At 41.4% G+C, this 12,052-nt stretch overlaps 1 protein-coding gene across 1 annotated transcript in view; it reads left to right on the forward strand.

The window, feature by feature from the left end:
* Nucleotides 1–887: 887 nt before the first annotated feature.
* Nucleotides 888–12,052, forward strand: part of LOC120055849 (thymocyte selection-associated high mobility group box protein TOX-like) — a 55,282-nt gene continuing 44,117 nt past the window's right edge. Inside the window, exon 1 of the mRNA XM_039003860.1 lies at nt 888–1,413. Coding sequence (XP_038859788.1) covers nt 1,312–1,413 — 102 coding nt within the window. The 5' untranslated portion in view covers nt 888–1,311. The remainder of the gene's footprint in view (nt 1,414–12,052) is intronic.

A 12,052-nucleotide genomic window follows, 5' to 3' on the forward strand; every position in this document is an offset into this window, starting at 1 on the left:
ACAGCAGATTTTCTGACTTTATACACTGCACTCTTTGAGAGAGGCTAGCGGGAAAGTTCCTGTCTTTTTCCGTGGCTAAACCGACTAGGCTCGTAATTTAACAATTTGACTCGTATACATGAAAGTTCACATGCTCCAGAAGGCATTTCTGCCTGATAAAAAATGTATGTTTACGTTCAAATGTCTCCTGTGAAGTAGTTCGACATACGCCTAGTTTCCTGAAACAAGTCACGTTTATGATTGATTTTATTGGACTATTTAAAAACAATACAATCAAGTATAGTATTGGAGTATTCTACGCTACACTATGAAAGCACAACACGATTGAGGGGGAACCTCTGAGAGAATCCCGGCATGAACTCCCCAAGGACAGCACATTCAAATCAAAACAGCATCGACAAAGCTAGCAGTAAAGGGAGCTAGCAGTCCAATCCATCAAAAAAAATCTAAAGTAAGCACTATGTGATCGAGAGATACTACAGTGTGTAGTATAGTATTCTACAGTATACTACAGTTTACTACAGAATTCTACAGCATTGTACAGTAAGTACTATAGTATTCTATAGTAAACTGTAGTATTTTTTATGTGAGTATATTGTAGGAAAAAGCTGTTTCAGGTGCCCCCTCTAAAATAATGGGTGCACGATGGCCCTGTACGTAGCCTAGGCTAGTGTACCAAACTAACACAAAGAGCCCACAAAGCTGTAGTACTAATTTTGGCTTTCTAAAGGGATTCAACCATAATGTATAGGCAACGTAAAATGATTCATATTGCCTACAAAAGATGTGAAATGCAAGTGACGCAGGCGCTACATTCATCGGTGCGCCTACTAGGTAAAGCATGTCGCAATACTGTAGCTGCGCTCTTGCCCCTGCCCTGTCTGTAGAGTCCTTTGTATGAATTGCGAGCAAACAGGCAATCCTACCGTGCCCCATTCGCTTGCAGATGACTGTAGCCGCTGGATAGAAACAACTACTGTCGCTGCAAATGCATCTGTCAGAAAGAGAAAGACGCGCAATAACTTCTTCAACAATCGAGTGATAGCCTACAGCTTTCAAAGTTACACCGTTTTACCTTCGTTTACCAAGTCCGTCGTTGATAGTGCGACGTACGTTGATAATGTAAGTTTTTTTCTTTCTTCTGTAAAACCGCGAACGCATGTGAGAGCATCACAGTTTGCCATTTTTAGCATCCAACCCTAGACTTTTGCCAAGTTCGACCATCGGTCTTTATAGTACCTTCAACTTTTGAGGACTCAAAAGTAGACGCCGGAGTGGAAAAGCTTGTGTGGAGATTGATGTTTTACTGAAATGGACGTGAGAGTATATCCACCTCCACCACAGTCTTTATCAGCAACAGATTCTTCCCGATTGGGACCATTGCAGTATCCCGATTCCCCGTACTGCAATAAGGTGAGTCGCATCTGGACTAGGCTATAGGAATATAGTCTATTTGTTTAATGTCGTACAATGTGTTATGGATATGCATAAAAACGCTCTTCAGAAAGTGGATGTTACGCACTGCCCTGAAAGAAAAGTACTTTATGTCCATCCATTTGATATCAATGACAACAGGAACAAACATTCATGCATAAAATGTCTAGTTATTTCATGTCATATAAATATTTATTTATTTACCCATAGCTTAATTGTGCATTGTTGGCAGTGTGTATAGCTGGTGATGAACGCAGCGCTATCAATATCAGTGAAGTTTCTTCCAAAGCGCTCAACTGAGTTTTTATCTAATTTAATGACACAAAAGAGTACATTTTTCTGTCATTGCGTCACTTACAGAATTTAGGATAGAATAGAATAATCATCACAAACATGACGTATATTGAATGCAATCCTCTACCTCTGGTTATGTGGAGTAATTGTGCCTCTATTACGCACTGTAACTCAACCCTTTTCTTGTTTATACACATGTACTTTCACTATAATAAAATCATTGTAATTTACTGTCTGCTTTCAAACCCTCAGTTTAAAACGACTTTCACATTCAGGTTGTCTGAACAGGTCCTTTTCCGCATAATGATACTGTGCTGTGCTGTGCTGTGTGTGTGTGTGTGTTTGAGTGTGTGTGTGTGTGTTTGAGTGTGTGCTGCTGTGTATATGTGTGTGAGAGAGAGGGAGAGAGAGCGAGCATAAGCGAATGGGGGTAGGGATTTTGAAGGGAGGGAGGGGTAGAGTGGGGTTTGGGGGTTGTACTATTTCTATGCCTTTTGATTCACTGCTCTGTCTTTTTTATATAAGATCTCTGAAGTCTCTGCAGGGAAAATAGAGAGAGAAAGAGGGTGAAAGAGAGAGAGAGAGATGGAGTAGGGGCATGTGTCCTATAGATATCATCTAAAAGATTAAATTGTACTGCTTGAGCATGTCCATGCAGTATAAACACTATCCTAGATTTTCCATTTTAGCGTTCAGTGTAATGAGATGGCGGGTGGGGGGTTCATATAGGATGAGAGAGAGGAGAGAGAGAGAGAGGGGAGAGAGCGAGAGAACGAGTAAGAGAAAGAGAGAAAAGAAGAGAAAAAGAGAGGAGTGTGCTATAACCAGAGAGAGAGAGAGAGAAAAGCGCGAGAGAATCAGAGAGAACGAGAAAGAAAAAGAGAGTGTGCTGGAGAGAGAGAGAGAGAGAGAGAGAGAGAAAGAGAGAGAGAGAGAGAGAGAGAGAGAGAGAGAACGAGAAAGAGATAGAAATGTGTGTGGTAGAGGTAGAGAGAGAAGCCCTAGCGCAAACACATGTGATTGTGAGAAGGGAGCGAGGTATTTCCAGTGCAAACAGACAGAGATGGCCTGTGTGCTGCTGTACGATGTCTCTGTATGTGCAATTACCCAGTGATAGAGCCAGTTCTATACCGACTTCACTGTTATCTACAACATTAGTTCCCAAACTTTTTATAGTCCGGTACCCCTTCAAACATTCAACCTCCAGCTGCGTACCCCCTCTAGCACCAGGTTCTTTCTATATTTATAGCAGGGCATCACTGTTGTGACTGCTGCTCTGTCTAGGCAGAGGTTCTGTTCACCTCTAGTTTCATTCAAAAGCATGAGTTGATTCAGGCCCATTTCTCCCGAGCTGACAAGGTAAAAATCTGTCGTTCTGCCTCAGAGCAAGGCAGTTAACCCACTGTTCCCCGGGCGCTGTCGATTAAGGCAGCCCCCTGCACTTCTCTGATTCAAAGGGGTTGGGTTAAATGCGGACGACACATTTCAGTTGAAGGCATTCAGTTGTACAACTGACTAGGTACCCCCCCTTTCCCCCCTTTCTTTAGAGTAGATTGGCTGTTTGGCCAGACATTCTGTCCGACTACATCATCTCCAATGTTATTCATGAACAGCTCATGATCACTTGCCATTTAGCCAAGTTGATGCAAAGTCATTTAGAAACCTGTTTAGAGTGGTACAAAATATGATTTCATGTTATGATGATGATCTTTTACTGTAGTAACATCAAATGTTGGTTGCTATGGCAGATGGGGTTGATTGGTCTTATTTTGTGGAATTGCAGAAAGAGGGAATGACATTTCCAAGCTTTTATTGATGGCTGGGTACCTTTTGATTTTGTGACAGTTTTCATTGATTTAGAGATGGTTGAAGAAATGACAAGGCTTCATGTAACAGTCTTCAACGTGCCTTGGATGCATACATTTTGCTTATTGGTTCTAATCGAAGATGATACATCTGATATGTCAGTTCTGTATTCTTGTCATGGACTTTACTCTGTTGTATAGACACTGTGGTGTCTTTGTCTCTGTAGGTGTGTGTGTGTGTGTGTGTGTGTCACAGTTCTGTATGTGAGTGACTGTGTGTGTGTTTGTCATCTGTCTGTATGTGTTTGTGTACGTTTGTCTTAGCCTCAGGCATTTTCAATTTAGTGCAAATTACTGAGCTCTTTGGTGGTCCTGGATCTCTGAGGGGCTCTGGGAAGTCGACCCCGACATTAATACCCTGTCCTTTGTGTTTACTAACCAAGCACACGCAGCAGCTCAGACCTGGGTTCAAATACTATTTGAAATCTTTGAGCGTTTGCTCTAGCCTGCTTGGAGTGCCAGATGGGCGTGGTTTACAGTTTTGGGACTATTTTATTGGTCCATTAAGCCAGGCAAGCTCAATCAAGCACAGGTATAAGGTATTTAAAATGATTTAAGTAGTATTTGAACCCAGGTTTGCACAGGGCCCAGAGCAGGCAGGCAACACAGCAGCACAGCAGTTAGGCTCCCGGTCAGGCTCATCCACAGAGAGCTGGCTCAAGTTTTGAATATTATCAACATTACTCATCTATATTTCCATTTTTGGTATTGACATTTGATACTACTGTACATGTACATTCATGATCCTAGCAACAGAGACAACTTTGAGCTTCTAGTCCTTGTCAAGTATAGTCATCTTAGTAATATAACTTACTGATTGATGTAGGACAATAGTTCCAGACCTACTTGCTTAACTTGCTATGTTACTCACTATACATCACTGTGTCAGCAGTGGTCTCTGATTTAATGAAGTAATACTACATTAACATTCCAGGGTTTTTCCTGGCTCAAAAAAGGGCTTCGGTGGTGCCTCAGTTTCCTATGCAGGAAAAACCCAACATTTTATTTATACTTACAGCACTGTTCTGGATGTGTTGAGAGGAGCAGGAATGTAAACCTGACTACATACCTAGATATCAATCTCTTTTTGTATTTTCACTACTTCAAAAGCAACACTGTAAATCTGAATCCAGATCCCAACTAAGATACATTTACTGTACAACATGGATACAAGCACAATATGTCCCTGTCGTCTTCTGTGAACAGTAACTTGCTTTATGCATGCTTTGAGATTCATAAGCATGTTATAAAGCTTTAGAAGCCTGCTATGAACCTGTATTAAGGCTTCATAAGCTGTGGAATTACACTGAGGGATATCTACGGGGTTGTGGCTAGAGTCAACAGCTTATGTCAACAAGATACTCTAGTGGGTTGGATCAACATACTGTAGATAGATTGTCCACACAGTGTGGAAATATGCCTTTGGCTTCGTTCAATGACATTAGCTACATTATGTTTCCATTAACTTTTCCAGTGATTTTTTGTCAGCATTTAAAGAGTTTGCATAGAAAATAGATGCGCCAAAGTTTCCATGTAACTATTTTGCGTCGATAAAAACAGCTGGACGTAATGTCATACCTAAAAAAAAGACTTTTTCTCAAAAGCCTACAGTGTGGAATAAAAAAGTAGGAGCTGAAGTGTTTCCATTACAATTTAGACAAATTGCGCATTAATAAATTGGCGACAGCCTCTATGCCCTCCCACCTATCTGTTTCCAGTCTCAGGTATACCCCGCGAAAGCCAGCATGTAGGTTAGAATGCAACGCCATGGTGAAACTTACACTCCTGTAGATCTGAAATAATTGGATGGTGAAACTTGCCTGCCAACCAGAAAAGCAAGCCGAAGCAATTCTTGAAAGTCAGGACAATCCTCGTCCTGCAAAGAAACATAATTTGTATTGTTGAACATTTTTATTTTGCAAGCAGTAGGCATTTAAAATGAAATGTGGAGTGGAGCTTAGTAAGTTATGCGACGACATCACGTTACCATCACCATTTATCGCAATAAAGAAGGTTAGACAAAATAAAAAATCTACACCAGTCCTATAAGAAAGAAATAAATCGATCTTTAGAAGGTTTCTCCTATATCTGCCGTTTCCATTACACATGTTGCACGTTGTTGTTGTTGTTGCAATATTGCTTTGGTCTAATAAACCTGGATCAATGGATCCTGCCTATGACAGACATAAAATACATTAACAACATTTTAAACATCAGGATGCTTGATGGTCACACTGCACTAACTCCACTCATAGATGCAGCCCAGTCAGTCATCTTTACGTTGTTCACCATAGTCATTTGTTTGTAGACTCCTGCGGTTGGGTCAATCTCCAAGAGACTTTTGGTTGTAAGACTAAGCTCTTCACCCGCCCGTAAGATAAAAACCCTGCCCAGTGGCCATCAAGCTTTAGTGGTGTTAACGGAGGTAGTACAAGGCACACGTTTAAAGTAAAACAGCTTTTGTATTTGAGGGAATCCTCCTCAGTCCTATTCATAAAGCGACTCAGTGTGAAATTGATCATCTAGGATCAGTTTCGTCTTTTAGATCATGACAAATAAGACTATGTGGCTATGGGGAACCTGATTCTAGATCATCACTCCTACTTTGAGATGCCTCATGAACATAGGTCCTGGTCCCGGAGTAACCCTTTGGACTATGGTCTTGATATGATTCCCCATAAATGCAGGGTTTATGCAAGTTCTGTAGTAACGTGTTGTGTTTTAAAGTCTTCAGTCGCACCATCTCAACCAAACCTAGATTTTAGAGCTCCACATATGTTGTCAACATGTCTGTTGTGTTGGCTAAGTACCGTAAGTCTATGTAAGCGTATGTAAATGGCATGCTCCCACTTAACCTATGCTAAGTGCATGCACACGATTCAACCTTAAAGGGATACTTCAGGATTTTGGCAATGAGGCCCTTTATCTTCTTCCCCAGAGTCAGATGAACTCGTGGATACCATGTTTGTGTCTCTGCGTGCAGTTTGAAGGAAGTTGCTAACTAGCGCTAGCAAGCTAGCGGATACCAATAGACTCCCAGTCATTGCGCTAACACTAGTTAGCATTGGCTCAATAAACTACCTCTGAATTATTTCATACTGGACACAGCGACATAAAAATGGTATCCACGAGTTGCCCTTTAAGTATCCCTTTAAGTAATGGTACAGAATACACACATGACAAATGGACCTCTATAGCTGTTCTTTTTGCTCAGATGCTTTTCCCATTACTAACATCATGAGTAATGATATCAGGTCCACTCTGACACGTAATTACTTCACATTACCTTCCTGCATGTAGTATGCTTCTTATATGTTTATTTCTTTGTTACCTTCGTTCATAGGATATAATAGAATAGAATAGAATGAGCCTGGTTTCATAAGTCATGTGCCTGGTGATATTGATAGTCCTACAGATGTAGGATCTTAATCTGATCACTGTTTTGTTGCTGAGAATTTTCCTGCACAGAAGGAAAGGCAAACATGTAGCTTATTTAATGTTTGTAATTTGCACTTTGTCATTTCAGACTTGATTTGCCCGAACGAACAATTTATCAGCGTCTACAAAAAAAGTATTCACATTTCCTGTTGCTGCAGGATAATTTTCTTGCTGTAGTAAACTGGGTCAAATTAAGATCCTGCATCTGTATATATTATTTTTCACCTCCATACAGTTTTCCCACATTGCCCCGCTATACATAACACTAATCTGTTGTTACACTGTAAACATTCACACAGTAGGATAGAGCCAAGTGAAAACCTCTGAGTCAGCTCTCTCTCTCTCTGTGTCCTGTCTCTGTCTCTCTCTCTCTCTGTTAGCTACCGCAGAGCACTAGGCTGAGGGCTTCCTAAAAAGCCAGGCCTAATTGCGGCAGAATTCCTGCTTGCTGGTAACAATAGCAGGGACTCTTGTGAGTTCCTGTGCTGCGGCCAGCGATCCACGGTTCACTGGGCGCTGTCGAAAGACATCGGGCCTCTGATTGACAGCTTCAGCCCAATGCCAGCAGAGGATTTAATTGCGCATCATGTGTGCCTATTGGCAGATAGAGAAACTCAGAGGAATGGCTATGTGGAACTGTGGTGCTACTGTAAACACATACACAGACATATGTATTCTTGCACATTTGCAAGCGAGCACACAGAGGACAGGTTGCTATCCGACAACTAGAATGACGTTGATCTGATTCTGATTAGTACATCGTCTGATGTAATTGGGTTGTTTGTCCGTATCCATTTGTAGCTTGACATGTTTGTCTTTTTCCGCTAAGCATTAGAATAGGAGGACAGCTTGTTTCTGAATGTTGTTTGATGAGTGACTCATGGAACAACATGACATAGAATGGAACTGAACTGAATCATCACCTGGTGATGTCATGCCTAGTTCAATATGGATTTGGGATGTAATGATTTTCTCATGTTTTTAGTACTATATTTGGAACAGAGTTGTTTAATGGTCAAAGGAAAGTGTACAGTACATTGCCTTTCGGCTGAGGTACCTGGTTAATTGTTTCTACTGTGTCTGTGATCGTTAGCAGAGATAGAGTTAGATCGTTCTGGTCAATGAGTGTCAGAACTTTTGGAAAATAACAGTGAATGGATGATTTGGCACAGTGTGAAATTCATAAATTCATCATCCCTACATAATAATAATAAGAAGAAGAATTTGCTGGGTGCTTATATTTGTGCCATTTCACACATGTGAAAGTGTGTATTAATACGCATGTGTGAATAGGAAATGTTTTTTTTTGCATATCCCACCTCTCCCTGAGACACCCTCAGAGAGTGGGGCTACGGCCATTTCAATTACATTGAAAAGTCAGTGGTCAAAATCACCTGTGTGTGTTTACAATCTCAGTGACTGTGTTGAATATGTCACCAATGACTGTCATGGTTTTCTCAACCATATGACGCTTAAAGAAGGACAGCTTCCAACTTCTGTCAAATCTGATCCAAAACCCACTGCCTCAATCCTACATAATGAGCTGGTGGTGAATGGAGTGTTACAGAGACGAAGGATCAGCTAATTAAGACGCTGAACATAATGATCATAAAATCTGGACTTGTGTTGGTTCCAGTTTGGCGCGGTTAGCCATGTTTTTACCGTCTGTATCGTACCCTGAGAACGCCTGGCACTGAATGGTGATTGGGATCCGTCTGCCGAAAAGCGCAGACACACACACATGCGGGAACGCACACGCACAAACATTCATGCACTCACACACACACACAAACACACCTCCCTGACTTAAGTGTGCCCAAAGATAGGCCACATATGAATGAGTGATTAGGCTCCTGGTTTGATACAGTCCAAACAGATGGGCCGTGAATAACGGATCCAGTATAGCCTAATTGTTTGGTTTATTCTCCAAGCAAAACATATTGCAATCATTTTCAAATTAAGAGAATTCCACCCCTCGTTTTTTTGTAGTTGATGGATTGAGTGAGTTGTTGTGGTGTTTGGAGCTTTTGGAGAAATGGTAAGATTTTCTTTATTACGGTATTACCATTATTGACGACTACAGTGACCATTATTGGCTACTTTCATGTGTTTAGACTGCCTGTCATAACCATGATTTATGCGTCTTCTTTCTTCTTAGATAATGACTGTCTTAGCTAGTGTTTTTTCTGTCAAATTGCTCTTTGTTTTGTGTGCCTGGATAATCCTTTGTGTAATGTTCTTTGTGGGCGTGTGTGCGTGTGCGTGTGTGTTTGGTGCTTGCCTGCGAGCAAACCCTTAACAATAGTGTGTCTCCCATTGTCCTGTGAAGGGTGGTGTGTCTCAGTGTGTGTGTGAGTGTGTGACCTTCCTCCGCTGACTCCTCCACCTGCTGCAAGGCCTTTTGGCTCCAAGGCCTTTTGGCTCTGCTGCCCACTCACAGCACTTTATACCCAAGTGTTTAAGTGGCACCTGTCCACGTTTTGATGCCTGTACAGGCTTTACTGATCTTAGGACCTGTGTGCGTGTCTGTGTACCTGTACAGGCTTTACTGATCTTAGGACCTGTGTGCGTGTCTGTGTACCTGTACAGGCTTTACTGATCTTAGGACCTGTGTGCGTGCGTGTCTGTGTACCTGTACAGGCTTTACTGATCTTAGGACCTGTGTGCGTGTCTGTGTACCTGTACAGGCTTTACTGATCTTAGGACCTGTGTGCGTGTCTGTGTACCTGTACAGGCTTTACTGATCTTAGGACCTGTGTGCGTGCGTGTCTGTGTACCTGTACAGGCTTTACTGATCTTAGGACCTGTGTGCGTGCGTGTCTGTGTACCTGTACAGGCTTTACTGATCTTAGGACCTGTGTGCGTGCCTGTGTACCTGTACAGGCTTTACTGATCTTAGGACCTGTGTGCGTGCGTGCCTGTGTACCTGTACAGGCTTTACTGATCTTAGGACCTGTGTGTGTGCGTGCCTGTGTACCTGTTTGTGTGCATGCATGTGGAGGTCAGATCTTGTTTCATGACTCAGGCAGGTGGACCTTATTGCTTACTGTATCTTGGGTGGGGTTCTGGGTGGCATCATCATCTTCATCATCATCATTTGGAACATAGCCCATTGCTGTCATTCTATAGTACCATCTACTACTCTGATGCTATAAGCATATTCGGGGCGGCAAGTAGCCTAGTGGTTAGAGCGTTGGACTAGTAACCGAAAGGTTGCAAGATTGAATCCCCGAGCTGACAAGGTAAAAATCTGTCGTTCTGCCCCTGAACAAGGCAGCTAACCCACAGTTCCTAGGCCGTCATTGAAAATAAGAATTTGTTCTTAACTGACTTGCCTAGTTAAGTAAAGATAAAATATTACCGCCCACTGTTATCAAATAGCCCTATACCAACAACAGCAGATATCTGTGGATGCAGTATATCTACAAGGTCTCGATAGGCTACTGTTACAGATTCTATTGCAGAGCAGAGCAGTTCTCGTATCCACTATAAGCCACAGAGATAGATAGAGCAGTCCGCTATTTATAATGAATGATCATTTATAAATGACCTTCTACGTACACATTAAATAGGTCAAGAGATGGGTTTGACCTCTAGCCCTATTATCTGTATCCTTATCCTCCTTGAGTCTAAGCCGTTGTAATTCCCTCCAGTCTTCCTCTGCGTGTTTTCAGTCTACTATATACAGTATGTGGCCTTAGAACAGCTGTATTTGAACTTACCATCGAGCCAGAATAGCAGTGGTTGAGAGAGTAATTGCATGTTTGACTTTGAGGGAAACTGCAGTAATTCAGAGCTCATGGTCGACGTTGCCGCTCTGAAGCGATGCATTTGAGTTTTAAACGCTAGAAGACCTATGTTTTTTGATATATTGGTAGACATTTTTGTGGCACCACTGTATAACTGGTTGTTATCTTATTATTATGCAGTAGTAATTACCCGGTAAAAAGTAAGGTAATTAGTTTACTGGGTTGCCATATTCTCTACATTTACATTTGAGTAATATATCTGAAGCGCTTATCCAGAGTGACTTACAGGAGAAATGAGGGTTAAGCGCCTTGCTCGACAGATTTGTATTATTCAGTAATAGTTACCTGGTGAAAACGTATGGTAGCCTAATCAGTTTACTGGGTAGCCATATTCTCTGTGCGTTATGTTACCGGCATCATCATCAATATCACTTTACAGCCATAATCAAATAAGCAAGCATTTATATGCAGTGCCTAGGCAATATAAAACAGGATACGATTTGAGAATAATATGTACAGTAACATAATATATATTATCATGAGAAGAGAAGGAAATCGGAGGAAACTGAGCGAGAGGACTAACATCAAGGGCATTCCACTAGCAAACCAGCTGAGTCATATCCAATTGAGTTTTGCATCAGTCAGAGGCTCTCAGTGGTTTAGTATGGAGTGATAGATGAAACCCTGAAAAATACTTCCTAACCAGGCTTACCCTACACAAAATAATCTGTCATAAGTAAAGGACTCTCCCTCGCTGTCTATTAAATATTTTTTTAAACTTTTCATATGGGACTGCTTATAGGTTTTTGCTATTGGTTGTGAGGCATTCTAAATGTTACAAAATGTGGAGGGAAAATCATATTTTGGGGTTTAAACAATAATCATATTTACCGGTGAAATATTCCTTTCCTGACTCAAAATGACATGTTCCGACCCAGGTCTGTGCCCTGCCCATATCTACTATATAGGTTATTCACCAAGGCCTGGAGTTTTCCCTTGTCTGTTCCAGAGCCATATACAGTGCATTCGGAAAGTATTCAGACCCCTTGACTTCTTCCACATTTTGTTACGTTATAGCCTTATTCTAAAACGGATTACATTGTTTTTTTCCTCTCATCAATCTACACACATTACCCCATAATCAAAAAGCAAAAACAGGTTTTTAGACATTTGTGAAAATGTATTACAAATAAAAAAATGAAATATCACATTTACACAAGTATTCAGACCCTTTACTCAGTACTTTGTTGAAGCACCTTTGGCAGCGATTAC

Source organism: Salvelinus namaycush, chromosome 11 (genome assembly GCF_016432855.1).
Source record: "Salvelinus namaycush isolate Seneca chromosome 11, SaNama_1.0, whole genome shotgun sequence".
NCBI classification, from domain to species: domain Eukaryota; kingdom Metazoa; phylum Chordata; class Actinopteri; order Salmoniformes; family Salmonidae; genus Salvelinus; species Salvelinus namaycush.